The sequence below is a fragment of the Tamandua tetradactyla genome, chromosome 18 (genome assembly GCF_023851605.1).
Source record: "Tamandua tetradactyla isolate mTamTet1 chromosome 18, mTamTet1.pri, whole genome shotgun sequence".
Classification (NCBI taxonomy): Eukaryota; Metazoa; Chordata; class Mammalia; order Pilosa; family Myrmecophagidae; genus Tamandua; species Tamandua tetradactyla.
In genome coordinates, this window is record NC_135344.1 from 72,527,497 (window position 1) to 72,544,714 (window position 17,218).

The following is a 17,218-nucleotide window of genomic DNA, read 5'->3' on the forward strand; positions in this document are numbered from 1 at the left end:
GTTAACAATAGTATATGTATTTAGGTTACAATAATAAAAAATTTAAATCAACATTAAGTATCCGGATATTTTTCCCTCTTAAAAGAAAATAAAAGCTTATTTAGTAGGGTAAACCAGTAGAAAAGATAAAGCAAAGGCTTATTTAGTAAGATAAAGCTTACTAAATAAGCTTTTAAAAGAAAAGCTTATTTAGTAGGGTAAACCAGTAGAAAAGATAAAGCAAAGGAATGGGAACCAAGGCCTTTGACAGATATCCTTAGCTCACTGGGTAGCAGCCATCTGTCTCTTCAATTCTATAATTTGGAAGATGTGATTTATACGGAGTTGCAACAGACAATTTGGGAGTTTTTGAACTAATGGAGAACAAAACTTTTAAATCCCTGCGCTACTGTGAAAGTGCCGGAAATTATTCACAAGTGCAAAGAAAAAAGGGCGAAAGGAAGGGGGGCAGGTACAGGATATGACAAACAATAAACAAAGGCAGAGAAGGGAAAAACCAGGAGGCAGAGAGCTTCCGGTAAACTCTGCAGCGCAGGAAACAAGGATGAGGCAAATTAGAGCAGTTACTGAATAAATACTTGTTGGAATTTTCAGAGATGACCAAGCAAACACCTCAAAAGGAAATGGCTTTTTTTTTCTTTTAGTTTTATTATGGAAAACTTCTAACATTTATGAAAGTACAGAGAATAGTGATAAGAGTTTTCAGGCATGTATCTCCCACACTTCATTATTCTAAAGCAAATTCCAGACACCATAACATTTTCACCCTTTTATATCTTGGCTCTCATCTCTAAAACAGAGTTTTTAAAACGTAACCACACAAGCACAACGGACAAAGGAGAGGACTAAATTAGCACAAGCTCTGCAGGAAGACACAGCTCCGAAAGAGCCGAGGGGGCGCGTCACTTCCCAGCCGCAAAAGCCCCTCGGTCCAAGGCCCGGACTCAGACCGGTTTTCCCTCTGCACCCGGCCCCCCCAGGGCGTGGCCAACCCTCGCCCCGCCCCCTCCCCAGGAAGTCTCCGCCCACCGAGCGCACACAGCCCGAGCGCGCCTCCGAAGGCTTCCGCCGCCTTGGCGTAGGGAGAGGCGCGCCACCTGGTAGGCACTGGGCCCGGGCCGGGGAGCGCGCACGCCGTGCGTCCCGCGCTTGCTCGAGACCCGGCGAGGCGCGCGGGTGGGAAAGGCGAACGTTTGGGCCGCCATGTTCTTCTCCGCGGCGCTTCGGGCTCGGGCGGCCGGCCTCACAGCCCAGTGGGTAAGGAGGCCCGGGGTGAGCCTGAACGCTGCTGCCGCCCTTCCTGCCCCCTCCGCGGCTCCGTGTGTCTGGCCACAGGAGAGTCCTGGCTCAGGACGGGCCTCGGAGGTGGCAGCAAGGACACGGCGGCTTTCGCCCTCTCCTCAAGGAGGCCGCGGCGGCGCCACCGCGAGAGGGGAGCTTGTGAAGGGCAGGCGAGTGTAGCTGCGCCGGTGCGTCGCTGCCCCAGGGGTGTGGGGGTTTATGCTTCCTTTGGTCGAGGAGAGGAGGAAGGGAAGGGGTCCCTGGGGGTATGTCTTTCGCTCTCTGGCGCTGTCGTGGGATAAGGGGCCTGCCCGGGTCTGGCGAATTTGCTCCCTAGACCTGCCGCGCGCCAGGCCTTGTGCCAGGCCTTGTGCCAGGCCTTGTGCCAGGCCTTGTGCCCTTGGGGTGGTAAGGTTGTAGCTTACTGGAGATGGGGAGTGGAGGCGTTGTTTCTCCTGGTGAAGGAGATACTGAGCGTTTTCTTAGGTCAAGATAGGGTTGACCAGTGTTCCAGGTGATGCAGTTGAGCTGATATATCGAAGTGCCCGTTCAAGAATCGTAACAAACGAATCGACGTGGAACGGAGCCACGAATACTATATTCAGCTAAGGAATCGTAGGATTTTAGTGCTTGAGGGGTCTTTTGAGATCATCCAAGGACGTCTGATTATAGACAGGGAAATTGAATATCAGAGAGGTAGAAATTCGAGTTAATTTTAAAAAAGCGGTTTACAGCAGGGCATTTACTGGAAAGAAGGAAGTCTTATTCTTTTCCTAGAGGAAAAATAGAAACGTGTGGGTCAGTCCTTAGGAGGAGGTTTTGTTCGTTAGTAGTTAGAACCGAGTTTGGGGGCATGGCTTCACGCTTTTTTTTTTTTTTTTTTTTTTTTTTTTTTTAGCTATGTGGCTTGGGCCTTTCATTTTTTTGTTCTTAGTTTCCACAGTTGTAAAATGAGAATATTCTAATTTTCAGAGTGTAGACTATCAAACATTTGAAGTCCTGCTGTGGGTCAGGCGCTGCCGGACTTCAGGGAACAATGTGGATGTTAGTGATAGGTAACTTTTGCTGACTTCGTCCAATATTCCAAGCACTGTTCTAAGTTTTTACGTTCTAGGGTTCATTTAATTTTAATAGTAGCTCTTAGATGGCCCTTTCGAATTGATTGTCTCATGTAAGAGGGACTCTTAAATGAAGGTAAATGTGATACAGTGTGAAAGTGAAATGTTAGAGAATTGAATAGGGCCATTAAATTTCGTCTGAAAGTGGGATAAGAATTTTCCTGGAGGTAATACTAACCATCCTAGGTGGATTAGGAGAGAGTATTATAGGTGGGAAGGACAACATAAGAAAAGACTTGATGTTGGCAAGAAAAAAGCTTGGTGTGTACAGAAGCCTTAGGCAGTGTTGCTGGATTCTACAGTTTAAAGTAAGATGTATTCTGAGACGAAATAAGAGAGGCAGATTGGAGTCCAGATTTCGGTGCTCTGCAGGCCATATTAATGAATTTGACTTTACCATAGAGACTGTGGGACGTCAGTGAAGGTTTTTTTTTTTATTGACATTTTTAAAATGCAGTTTTATTGAAATATGTTCACACACCATACAAACCATCTGAAGTATACAATCACTGGCTCACGGTATCATATAGTTCACATGTAATGCATACAACACCTGGTGCATACAACCTCATGATCAATTTTAGAACATTTTCATTACTCTAGAAAAGAAAAATAAAAAATAAAACCCAAATTCTCTCATACCTCTTATGTCCCCCCATTATTGACCCATATTATTGGCATAGTACATTTGTTACTGTTGATGAGAGAGTATTAAATATTAAATAACTATGGTCCATAGTTTGCAATAGGTACATTTTCCCCCTTTACTCCTCTATTATTAACTTCTTGTAATAGTGTTGTACATTGCTTTAGTTCATGAAAGAACTTTCTAATATTTGTGCAGTTAATCATGGACATTGTCCACCACCAGATTCACTGTGTACTCATTCCCATTAAATTTTTTTTTAATATTAAACTCTACTTATTTAGAATAAGTCTCTGTTATAATTTTCAAGATAAGCCAAGCGTTACAGTAACTGTATTTCTGCAAAGGGCAAGATGAATTGTATTAACCAAAATGCCCCTCAGCTTTCTGCGGTCATCTTTCAAGCACATAGGGGCATCATCTATATATATATATTTTTAACTTTTCTTATTGTATGGTATAACAAATATACAAAACAAAGAAATAAAGCAATAGTTTTCAGAGCACTGTTCAAGTAGTTACAGGACAGATCCCAGAGTTTGTCAATGGGCTGCCATGCAATCCTCTCATATTTTTCCTTCTAGCTGCTCTGTATAGGAGGCTAGAGGGCTCAGATATTTTATCATCGCAATCGTCTTTTTTTCCTTTTTTTTTTGTGAAAAATAACATATATACAAAAAAAACCATAGGTTTCAAAGCATGGCACAATTAGTTGTAGAACATATTTCAGAGTTTGACTTGGGTTACAATTTCACAATTTTAGGTTTTTATTTCTAGTTGCTCAAAAATACTGTAGACTAAAAGAGATACTGATTTAATGATTCAGCATTCATATTCATTTGTTAAATTTCTATCTTCTATGTATAACTCCACCATCACCTTTGATATTTCCATACCTCTCTTTAGGGTTGTTTGGGCCATGGCAATTCTAAGTTTTTGATATTGAAAGGGTCTGTCACTGATACAGGGTAGGGGGATGGAACTATCTGATGTTCCAGAGAGGCTGGGCTAGGTTTCAGGACTCATCTGGAGGTTGGAGGTTTCTGGCAAGTTACTCTAGTGCTTGGAACCCTTGTGGAATCTTATATATTGCCCTATGTGTTCTTTAGGATTGGCTGGAATGGTCCTGGTTGGGGTTTGGCAGGCTCTGATAGGTAGCAAGGTCTACCTGAAGCTTGCATGTACAGTGAAGGGTTTTAGAGCAGCAGAGGGACTTGGTCAGTTGTTTGTTTTAGATGAATCAGTGTACGGGACTCAGGAAGGTATCGGTTTCACTGGAGGCAGAGGCAGAAAGACTATATAGAAGAGACTCTTGCAGAACCCCAGATGAGAGATAAGAATCAGAACTTGTTGAAAAGATACAAAGAAAAGTACAAACAGATTTCTTTTTGCTTGCTGTGTTTTATTTTATTTTTGAGGTGAAGGGGTTAGAGGTTTGAATTGGAAAGCAGTTCAAACAGTGAAAAAGAACAGTAACTTCATGTAGTAGAGGAAATTTTTCTTAGTTTCTGCAACTTACTTTTCTTTTTTACAAGTAGTACCTGATATGTAGTATGTGCCCAATAAATATTTGTTGAATTCATCAATAAGTTTAATTTTTATTGCACAAGCAATACATGGTAGGGAAAATAGGCTACTTTGTAGAAAAACAATACATTGTGGGAAAACCAATATTGAAAACAGCAAATAGAATAAACTCAAAAAAAAAAAGAATATCACCCATAGCTTCATCATGCTGGAAATTGCTGCTGTTAACATTTTGACCTCCACAATTAACAGACCTTATTATGAAGAATTTTTTTTACAAACATAGGATATATATTGTTTGTACAGTTTTGTGGCCTGCTTTTTTCCCCCAGAACATTTTGGTCAAATTCCCGATCAGTAGATATGTCTGTACCGGCATTTTTTTTTTTTTTTTTTTTAAATTTAAAGATGCTTTTATTTTTTTTAAATTTTTTTTATTTTTATTTTTTTATTAATTAACAGAAAAAAAGAAATTAACCCAACATTTAGAAATCATACCATTCTACATATGCAATCAGTAATTCTTAACATCATCACATAGATGCATGATCATCGTTTCTTAGTACATTTGCATCGGTTTAGAAGAACTAGCAACACAACAGAAAAAGATATAGAATGTTAATATAGAGGAAAAAATAAAAGTAATAATAATAGTAAAAAAAAAACAAAAACAAACAAAAAAAACCCTGTAGCTCAGATGCAGCTTCATTCAGTGTTTTAACATGATTACTTTACAATTAGGTATTATTGTGCTGTCCATTTTTGAGTTTTTGTATCTAGTCCCGTTGCACAGTCTGTATCCCTTCAGCTCCAATTACCCATTATCTTACCCTGTTTCTAACTCCTGCTGGATTCTGTTACCAATGACATATTACAAGTTTATTCTCGAATGTCGGTTCACATCAGTGGGACCATACAGTATTTGTCCTTTAGTTTTTGGCTAGACTCATTCTGTACTGGCATTTTTAATGCTTTATGGTATTCAGTTGTGAGGATGTTCCATAAGTTACATGACCTAGTCCCCTCATCTAGATCATTTTCAAACCTTTGCTAGGTTCATTCTGATATTTGCTATTTGTCAGAGATCAGGAAACCCTTCCTGAGTAAGGAGGTCTGGTCAAGAAAGTTCCTTTCTTAAAATAGAAACCTTGAAAAAGACCATTTACATTTCCAAAGAAATTGCCTGTGTTGTTTTAATTTCTGCTTATAATTAGCTAGCTGCCAGTTTCTTTAGCCACAGGCTTTTCAGTTCAGCGTTCCTTCAGAAATATCCAGAATTTAGTACTTTTAGGCCTGGGGTTGTGTAGAAGAAACTTGTTGGATGACCCTGAGCCATATTTCTTAATCTCTGAGCCTCATATTACTCTCCTCTAAAGGAGGTGCTGCCTAATTAAGTGATTGTAAGAATTAGGTGGAAATGATGAATTATGTAGCAGTGGATACTCAGAATAGATTTATTCCCTTCCTTCAGTAATTGACCTGGCTTTCTATAATGTTGATATCACTTTTCTAATATACTGCCTCATTCCCAATCATTACTCTGAGTTTGATAGGGGTGAGAGGGTTGTGGTGGCAGTTCCAAATTTTTTTTCTGTTCTAGAATTTTAATTTGATTCTTTTGTGTGTTTTCTATTTCTGTCTTTTCATTGTGAGGATATTTTTCTTCTGGAGCACGGTGTACTAGTTTGCTAGCTGCCAGAATGCGATATACCAGAAATTGTGAATGGCTTTGAAAAAGGGGAATTTATTAACTTGCAGATTTGCAGTTCTAAGGCCGAGAGACTGTACAAATTAAAGTAGGTCTATAGAAATGTCCAAATAAAGGTACCACGAATAAGTTACTTTCACTCAAGAAAGACAGATGAAGTTCAGGATTTCTCTCTCAGCTGAATAAGGCACATGGCGAACAAGGCGACTGCTAGCTATCTCTCCAGGCTTCTTGTTTTATGAAGGTCCCCCAGGGATGTTTTCTGTCTTTATGTCCAAAGGTCTCTGGCTTCCTGGGCTCTGTGGTTCTCTCAGGTCTCTCCAAAATGTTTCCTCTTTTAAAGGAGTACAGTAAACTAATTAAGACCCACCTGGAATGGATGGAGCCACATCTCCATCTAATCAAAGGATAATATCCACAATTGGGTGAGTCGCATCTCTGTGGAGATAATCAAGTTTCCAATCTATAGTACTGAACAGGGATTAAAAGAAAAGGGTGCCGCCTAAGATTGGTCGAGGATTAAAACTTTTCTAGGGTACATAAATCCTTTCAAACTGGCACACATGGTTATAGCTGCTTTATAATTTTTGTCTGGTAATCTCTTGTTTTTTCACTTGAAAATAGGTGGTATTTTCCCTTTTCTTTTTATGTTGAGTAATTCTGGATTGTATCCTGGACATCGTGAACACAGACATAGAGGCTTTGGATTATGTTACATTTATCCAAAGAGTGTGTTCTGTGGTTATATAGCAGGCAGTTAACGTAATTGAACTCACACTTGAATCTCTGTCTCCCTTGTAGTGGGCTGCAATTTAGATTTTGGTATTTCATTTATCTGAGCTGTTCGGAGTAAACCCCATGCACGTGCATAGTTTGGGGTCAGCCAGATATATGGGTAGATGTATACACAGAATTTGGAGTTTCCCCTCTCTGGCCCTTCTTTTTTTTTGGATTTCCCACTTTACATTCATTTCTTTGCCAGAGATTATTCCAAACTCTGCCCTCTGGTTCTTCAAACCATTAAGCTGCACGTTTTTTTCTTGGGAGTTTTAACTACTTGGACGGGGACCTGACTTCAGATTAGAAGCTGTAAAGAAAGAAAGAAAGAAAAAAAAAGAAACTCATTGTTTTCTTTCAGGTATGGATTCCCAGCTGTGTCTGTCCGCTTTTGGCTGTGTTCAAATAGTTTTTTTTTTTGATAGATTTTATCCAGAGTTTATAGTTGTCACTCACTCGGTTGTCCTGTGATAATATCTACTCAGCCGTATGTTAAGCTGAACCTTCTGTGGTGACATTTTCCTTTCCAAATTTTAAGTTTTATGGAATGAATAATGTTTTTTTCCGATTCCATTAGCGATTGTTAAACCTGAGTTTGCAGAGTTCCATAGTGTCTACATTTTAGTTCAAGGACTCCCTCTCTCATAACATTAAAAAAAAAACAGCCATTGTATTAGTTTTGTATTGCAGCGGCAACAAGTTACTACAAACTTGGTGTCTGTAGAACAACCCAAATTTATTTTCTTATGATTCTCTAATTAAAAGGTTAAAAGTCTGATGCTGCTCTCACTGGGCTAAACTCAAGGTGTTGGCAGGTTTGTGTCCCTTTCTGGAGGCTCTAGAGGAGACTCTGATTCCTTGCCTTTTCCAATTTATAGTGGTAGCCCTCACTCCTTGACTCAGGGCCCCTTTTCTTCATCTTCAAAGCCAGCAAGGGGGATTTTGTCCTCACATTGTATCACCCTGACTCTGCTTCCATCAGTTATCTTATCTCTTTCTCTAACTCTGACCTTCTGCCTCCCTCTTCCATTTTAAAAGACTCTTCGGATTGCATTGGACCTGCTGGATAATCCAGAATAATCTCCCTAGATAGTTGTCTATCGCTTGCTAGACAACCTTAAACCTGAAACCTTAATTCTCCTCCTTTTCCAAATAAGCTAACATTCAAGGTTCTAAGGCTTAGGATGTGGACATTAGGAGGGCTTGTTCGTCACAGGCATAAACAGTTTAGGGGGGAGAGAAAGTGAGTAAACTTTTAAATATATTCATTGAGGTTACTATTATAAACTAGTAACTGAGGTCTTTTTATTGGAGGTTCAATTCAGTTTCCATTTCAGTGATGTAATATCAGAACTTTCTTTCTCTTCAGGTATTGTTTAGCACCAAGCTAGAACACTTGAGTAGTAAATTACAGGTTATTTGACTCTATCTACTGGGTGAAAGTAAGTCTGTTTTTCATTGGGAAACCTTGGCTCACTAATTTTTTTATTAGGCAAGTTGTAGTTTTACAGAAAAATCATAGTAAATACACGGTTCTTATATACCCTCCTGCACCCACATGGTTTTCCCCATTAACACTTTGCATTAGTGTGCTACCTTTGTTACAATTGAAGAAACAATATTACGATTATACAACTAATTATATCCATAGTTTACATTAGGGTTCTCTGTATTGTATAGTCCTATGGTTTAAAAAATTTTTATTTTAGTAACATAAATACAACCTAAAATTTCTCCTTTTTAACCATATTCAAATGTATCATTCAGTGGTGTTAATTATATTTACAATATTGTGCTACCATTACCATCACCCATTACCGAAACATTTCCATTACTCCAAACAGAAACTCTGTACCAAATAAGCATTAACTCCCCATTCCCGATCCCCAACCCAGGCCCATGGTAACTTATTTTTTCACTGTGATTTGCTTCTCTTAATTATTTCTTATCAGTGAGATCATAAAATATTTCTCATTTTGTGTCAGGCTTATTTCACTCAGCATGTTATTTTCAAGTTTCATTCAAATTGTCACATGTATTAGAACTTGAGTAGGTTGTTTTTTTCAGTTTCATGAAGTCCTTTGCACAAAAATTTTAAATTTTGATGAGGTTCCATTTATCTATTTTTTTCTTCTTTTGTGCCTGATCTTATTTGGTATTTTCATTTGTGATAGGGTTCAGAACCTACCTGTTGGCAAAAGTACCTGACAAAGCTGCATATTCATTCTGGTAGAGAAGCAGCAGTTTGGGATTAAATTGCTGAATTTCATATCTATCATGGTGAGTGGAAAAATTTTATCAGCGTAGTGAAGTTATGTATCTTTCTTAATTATTTATGGCCTCATCAGTTTATGAGACTATTGAGTCCCATTGTTTAGCCCTTTGTTTCTTGCAGTATCATTTTAGAGTTAGCTTTTTTTTTTTTTTTTATAAGCCTCATCCTTTCCTGTAATGAGAAAAAAAGATAATGGGGAATTTAAGTGCTAATGTTTATTTAAAGTTCCAATGATAATAATAGTAGATAACATTTGTTAGTAGTACTAATGGCTGTATATGAAACACTATCTCATTTGATTTTCAGAATAACACTTTAAAGATAGGGACTGTTGTTATTTTATAGATGAGGAAACCTATGTACAGAAAGGCAGAGTCCAGGGTTATAATAATTGGCATAGATGAGAGTAAACTCAGGTCCATTGACTAAAATGTTTGGGCATTTTGTTTCTATGAATTATTTCTATCCTTAGAACAATTGAGTGTTGCCTGTATCATACTGGATTTTAGATGTCTAAAGAATGCTTTAATTTATGATCAAGGCTGTAATCCTGTAAGACCTGGGCTGTTCATGCAACTTTTCTATAAAATTTTATTTTATTTTTTTCTGCTTTTTTAAAAACTATTTTTATTGATAAAAGTTAACATACAAACATTTTTAACATACAAACATTCCATACATGGTGTACATCAGTGTCTCACAATATCATCACATAGTTATGTATTCATCACTGAGATCTTTTTTTGAACATATACATTACTCCAGAAGAAGAAATAAAAACGAAAAAACTCGTAATACCGTACCCTTTGCCCCTCACTCTCATTGACCACTAATATTTCCATCTACCCAATTTATTTTAACCTTTGTTCCCCCATTATTTGTTTATTTGTTACCCATATTTTTTACTTATCTATCAATACTCTAGATAAAAGGAGCATCAGACACAAGGTTCAGAATCACACAATCACATTGTAAAAGCTAGACCTTTTCTATAATATAAAATTTGACTACATTTTGTTTGATTCTCATACTGCCTAGTAAAATCACTTAAATTTCTTTAATCTGAATTGACATTTTTGGTTAAAATATTGATGCGGTTTTATTCGGAGGACCTTGTAAACGCCTTCTTAATTTATTTGAAAATGTAGCGAAACTTAAATGAGTAGTAAAGGCATGTACCCAAGAGAAGGAAACCTACGTTTGACACTGACTTTTCATTTATTTGGTTGTGTGAACTAGGGAAAATTTTCCCTTCCCCTGCTACCCTGCCCCACACCATCTTCTTCTTCTTTTTTTTTTAAATATTTTTATTGACAAAACAACATACAAACACGTTCTTTTTTTGTTTTTGTTTTGTTTTATAACCTCCAGGATAACCTCTCGACTCTGAAATCTCTCAGCCACTGACACTTTTATTTTGTCTCATTTCTCTCTTCCCCTTTTCAATCAAGAAGGTTTTCTCAGTCCCTTGATGCTGAGTCCCAGCTCATTCTAGGATTTCTGTCCCATGTTCCAGGGAGGTTTATACCTCTGGGAATCGTGTCCCATGTAGAGAGGGGAAGGGTGGTGAGTTTGCTTGTCATGTTGGCTGAGAGAGAGAGAGGGAGAGAGAGAGAGAGAGAGAGAGAGGGAGAGAGAGAGAGAGAGAGAGAGAGCACATCTGAACAGCAGATGAGTTCTCTTGTGGGTGACTCTTCGTCCTAATTTCTTAATATACGAACATTCCATACTGAGGTACAGTCAGTGGCTCACAATATCATCACATAGTTGTATATTTATCACTGTGATCATTTCTTAGAACATTTGCCTCACTCTAGGAAAAGACAAAAGAAAAAAATTCATGCATACCGTACCTGTTAACCCTCCCTCTCATTGACCACTAGTATTTCCATCTACCCAATATATTTTAACCTTTGTTCCCCTATTTTTTTCTATACTCCTTACCACTCCCTTTCATTGATCACTAGTATTTCAATCTCCTCAATTTATTTTAACATTTGTTCCCCCGTTATTATTTTTAATTTTTAAATTTTTTCCCCATTATTTATTTATTTATTTATTTATTTATTTATTTATTTATTTGTACTCGGAAGAACTGTAAGTAGAAATACAAACAGACATTTGCACACTAATGTGCATAGTAGTATTATGCAAGTGCACATCAACTGATAAATGGATAAAGAAAATATGGTATATAAATACAATGGGATATTCATCAGTAAGAAGGAATGAAGTCCTGAAGCATGCAATAACATGGGAGAACCTTGAGGACATGTTGAATGAAATAAGATGCAAACAGACAAATATAGTATGTTCACACTAATATGAGCTACTTAGAAGTAAACTCTTAGAGTTAAAATCTAGAATATAGGTTGCCAGGATACAGAATGTGGATAGAGAATGAGGAGTGGATACTTAGTGTATGCAGAAATTTTAACTAGGTTGAATTTAAACGTATGGAAACAAGTGATGGTAGCACAATATAGTGAGTGTAATTAACAGCACGGCATCATGTGGGTGATTGTGGATGAAAGGGGAGGTTTAGAGTAGAGTATATCACCAGAAGGAAAGAAAGCTAGAAGATAAAACGAGACTGTATAACATAGCTTATCCTGTGGTGGACGGTGACTAATAGTGCAAAGTGTAAAAAATGTTCTTTCATGAACTAGAACAAATTATGTCACTATTATAAGGTATTAATGTTAGAGTGGTATGGGGTGGGGAATGCACCTACTGCAAACTTTGGACTGTAGTTAAGGGTAATGCTTTACTATTCTTTCAGCAACAGTAACAAATATACTATACCAATGCTAAGGTTCAATAATGGGGTGATAAGGTGTAGGGAATGTGCTGAAATTTTTGCTTGTTTGTTTTTTTTGGGGTGCACAAGCCAGGAATCAAAGCTGGGTCTCCCACTTGGCAGATGCAGATTCTACCACTGAACTACCCATGCGCCTCTGTTTGTTTTTAGTAATGAAAACAATTGTGAGGAATGCACAACTGTGTGAAATTATTGTGAACTGTTGTACACTGTGGCTGGATTGTATGATATATGAATTTATCTCAGTAAAACTGCTGAAAAGAGAAAAAAGTGAATTCAATAGGGTTTTTGGATATAAGATCAAAATTCACAAATCTAGTTCATGTCTATATACTATATAATAGTATATAATAAAATAGTATATAATAAAAAAATATTATTTTTTTATCCATATTTTTTACTCATCTGTCCCTGCACCATCATTATTAACCTTAGTTTTCTCATCTGTAAAATAAGCCATGATGATAGTAATTGTCTGGTGGGGTTACTGTTTGGAATAAATGACTTGTACTATTTGTAAAGTTTGTAGCACAGTATTTGATACCGAGTAAGCACTTACGTTTGTTATGCTTAGTCTTGAAATAGATGTAACATTTATTATTAAACCATCATCTGTTAATGTAAATTGCATTGAGAAACTTCAATCTTATTTTTAAATAAGTAAATGTAAAATGTAAAAATTTCTACTGGACACTAATGTTGTGGGGAGGTTTTCATTTTCTCTTCATACGTTTGTGTTCGACAGCTAGCTCAAAGGAATGGCCTTTGCTAGAGCTGGTAGTTGGGATCTGTCAGTTTTGTCTTATAGCTTCCTTCTCTCTTATTGAATTCCCCATCCCTGGCTGGATGTGGCTTTGCGTATTGTTGATGTCTGATAAACCGAAATGTGGGCAGAGTTAGCTGCTACCAGTGCTAGAGCAACAGAAGAAGCTCTAGAAAAGAGTAGAGTCTATGAAAGATCATTAAGGGGTCCCATTTTGGGGGAGTGGGTGGAAGAATTTTTGTCTTTTTATGCTGTTGAAAGAGCATCGTACTTAGATTCAAAAACCTGAAAAACTAAAAAATTCTAATGAATTGGAATTCATTGACTATATTATAGATATTTCAGAGTCTAATGAGAAGGTGAGGAAAATTCAGCTTACTGTTTGAGTTAGTCTGGGTTATCTTAGTTTTTTTTTTCCTGGTTCTCTTAGTTTTTTTTCCTGATTCTAATAGCCCATTCCTACAATGCCTTTAAATCCAAATGACCCATTAAATAGTGTAAGGATGTTAATTCAAATTTTTATAATTTATTCCTTTATTGAAAGTGTCTGACATAGTAAAACAAATGAAGAATAGGTGAAGCCCTTAAAGATAACAAAATTGGAGTAGGATTAAGATGACAGAGTGAGCTGCTTCAGAGCTCCGTCCCCCCAACAGAATCTTTGAACAGCTAGCAAGAACTGGCAGAAACATCTTTCTAAAAGCTCCAGAAGATAGTGAAAACAGTGCAATAACAGGGCAAGGTCCAAATTAAGAAAAGCCTCCTTTTTAGGTTCTTCTGGTACCCTAGCTAACCCCTCCCTCACCCTTCACTAGCTTGTTATAGAGCCAGCCCATACTCTTGAGTATGGATCCCTGGTCCTAGTTCTGGTGGGAGCAGAGTAACCCTCATACATATGCCAGGAACTATAAAAAAAATAATAAATAACAAAAGGGAAAAAGAAAATATCCTTCCCAGATTTTGCAGATTGACCAACTCGAGTGTCTCCTTCAGCGATTATCCATTCGGTGAATTTGGAAAATAGCCCCAGGCCAAAAGAGTAGGGTCCTCTCTGGTTCTTTCTGTGTATGTGTCCTGTCTTGGATGTGTGCATATGGCCCTGGGAATTGCCTTGTTAACACAGTTCAAATGTCTTTTCTTCCCTAATAAACGGTTTCCTCAGGGACCCAGATACAGTCCTATAGCCAGCAATCCCTTGCTCCAGGCAGCACCACTATACTGCTCTCCTGCAGCATTCCGTAGGAGAGTTTAGTGAGCTGCCTTCTTCAGAAAGGGCAAGTTCTGGTGCGGTGCGTCCTTCAGGACACTGGACAGATTGAGCCAGACATGCATGCTTCCAGCCTATGTTTTGCCTTATCACCAGGTAATCATCATGTCATCGAATCTGAAGAAGGTTAGCCAAAGCCATTACACCAGTTTTAAAATCAGGATTATTTACATCCAAATTGATCAGTGGCTCTGCATTTTTAGCTGCACTGTCAGCATGCTTTGTATTATCATATACCAAGTCTTTGAATTTTTCAGCATTATCTCCAATTTCAAGTCTTAACAGCTAACCCAAGAAGCCCGTCAATTGCTTCTTGTTGATCTTGAACCTTGAAAGGACAGTTAACTTCCCTGAGATACTTTTCAAAGAACTTGGGCCACTCACTGCTGTGGATGTTTTTTAAATTACCTCAGTCTTCAATTTTGTAGTGTCTCGTTTTCTGATCTTCAAGCCAAACAATAAAATTTCTAAATTTATTTCATCACTGCAGTTGAAGTCGGCAGGATTGTGGTAGTCAAGGGCCATCACCTTGCATTGGAACATGGCCCCTGCTCCTTGCTTCGTACCTGGGCTCAGCGGGTAGAGGAGAACAGTAGATGGTATTTTTCAGCCATCTAAAATACATTATGCTTTGACCAGAAAAATTGATAGTCATGTGGAAATAAGAAATTGAAAAATACTTATGTGCAAATGCAAGACACTCTTAGTAATCTGTTTTTTTCAAACTGTGTAAAAATGAATAAAGCACAATTAAAAAATACATTGTTTTTTAAATGCAGTTTCTTTAATTTTCCTTTCTTCAATTATTGAATGTTTTTCTCTCCTTGTCAGCTAAGCAAATGATAATTCCTTTAGAGATTATATAATGTTTCTGAGATACTTTACCATTGATCCTCATAACAGTCCAATAAGAAGTTACTATTTTTAGGAAACATTATTTTTATTAACTTCATAATAGTCTAGTGTTGGAATAATCAATATTTATTTAAAACCTCCTTATGATTGTTCTCTTTGGTTGCTTTTGTTTTTGCTGCAATAAACAACATGGATTTTTTTGTTGTTAATTGAAGCAAGTGTTCATGCAAACTTAATATCTTCAACTGAAATATTATTTGGAACTACAAGAAAGTTAGGTGACTGCTTTTACTTTCTTCTCTATTAAATGTTTGCCTTCTTTGTATTATCCAGCTCTTTGCCAGTTCCAGGAGTGGTTTAATCCAGTGTTCTTGTCATCTGTAATAAGAACTCTGAAACTGGAGTTGAATTGCTTTTGTAGGAGGACAGAGAGAAGTGAATAAGAAGCATTAGAAATGAAATGCAAGGGAGAAAGTCATCACTTGGATTCTTTACACAACAGTTAAACATGATCAGCTTATATTAATCAGTATAATAACTAGCTTACTGAAATTACTTTTGTTATAATATCTTTATTGAGATATAATTCACATACATTGCACCTATTCAAAGTATATAATTCAGTGGTTTTTATTTATTTAAAAAAATTTTTTTATTAATTAAAAAAACGTACAAGAAACAACCATTCCCAACACATATACTCAGCAATTCACAATATCATCACATAGTTGCATATTCATCATCATGATCATTTCCAAGAACATTAGCATCAATTCAGAAAAAGAAACAAAAAGACAACAGAAAAATATAACGAACAAAAAAAAATTTTACACACAATACCCCTTACTGATCCCTTTCATTGATCACTAGCATTTCGAACTAAATCTATTTTAACATTTGTTCCCCCTATTATTTATTTTTATTCCATATGTTCCTCTCATCTGTTGACAAGGTAGACAAAAGGAACATCAGACACAAGGTTTTCACAATCACACAGTCACATTGTGAAAGCTATATCATTATACAATCATCATCAAGAAGCATAGCTACTGGAACACAGCTCTACATTTTCAGGCAGTTTCCTCCAGCCTCTCCATTATATCTTGGATAACGAGGTGATATCTACTTAATGCATAAGAATAATCTCCAGGATAACCTCTCCACTCTGGAATCTCTCAGCCATTGACACTTTGTCTCATTTCACTCTTCCCCCTTTTGGTCGAGAAGGTTTTCTCAATCCCTTGATGCTGAATGTCAGCTCATTCTGGAATTTCTGTCCCACACTGCCAGGAAGATCCATACCCCTGGTAGTCATGTCCCGTGTAGACAGGGGGAGGGTGGTGAGTCTGCTTGCTGTGTTGGCTGGAGAGAGAGGCCACATCTGAGCAACAAAAGAAGTTCTCTTGGGGGTGACTCTTAGGCTTAATTTTAAGTAGGCTTGACCTATCCCCTGTGGGGTTAAGTTTCATATGAGCAACCCCCAAGACTGGGGGCTCAGCCTATAGCTTTGGTTGTCCACACTGCTTGTGAGAATATCAAGAATTCAACTTGGGGAAGTTGAGTTTTCCCCCATTCTCACCGTTCCCCGAAGGGGACTTTGCAAATACTTTTCCACTCACTGATCAAATCACTCTGAGATTCATCAGGGCATCACCTGGACAAACCAACAAAATCTCATGTCCTATACAAAGTTCCATGTACTTAAGGTGTTCAATCAACTATCCACATAAGTTATATTAGGAGATGCACTAGTCGAAGTATAAATTTGTACCAAATAAACATTTTTTTGCTTTAGTTTCACACATTAGTTGAAATTTTAAAATATTAAGTACCATCTATTTTCAGCACACTGCAGTAATGACATTCTTTTGTTCTTCCTCATGCAAAAACATTTTTTAAATTTGTACATTTAGTCACTATCATTATACACTCTAGGCATTCCTAGATTACACCATCTCAATCTTTGTCATCTATCTTTCTTTGTGATTTCATTTATGCCCCAGCCCTCCTCCCTCTACCATTCTCATATGCAGCTTCATTCAGTGTTTTAACATAATTGTATTACAGTTAGGTAATATTGTGCTGTCCATTATTGTGCTGTCCATTTCTGAGTTTTTATATTCAGTCCTGTTGCACAATCTGTATCCCTTCAGCTCCAGTTACCCAATATCTTACCCTAT

At 37.5% G+C, this 17,218-nt stretch overlaps 1 protein-coding gene across 2 annotated transcripts in view; it reads left to right on the forward strand.

Moving 5' to 3' along the window:
* The first annotated feature begins 1,124 nt into the window (after positions 1-1,124).
* The window catches only part of NDUFV2 (NADH:ubiquinone oxidoreductase core subunit V2), a 64,970-nt gene continuing 48,876 nt past the window's right edge, over positions 1,125-17,218 (forward strand). The window contains exon 1 of one of the 2 annotated variants that reach the window (XM_077135961.1): positions 1,125-1,257. In XM_077135961.1, the coding sequence (XP_076992076.1) occupies positions 1,204-1,257 (54 nt within the window). In that variant the 5' untranslated portion in view covers positions 1,125-1,203. Of the gene's footprint in view, positions 1,258-9,231; positions 9,338-17,218 lie in introns of those variants that run through there. The other variant, XM_077135962.1, reaches the window with a different exon arrangement.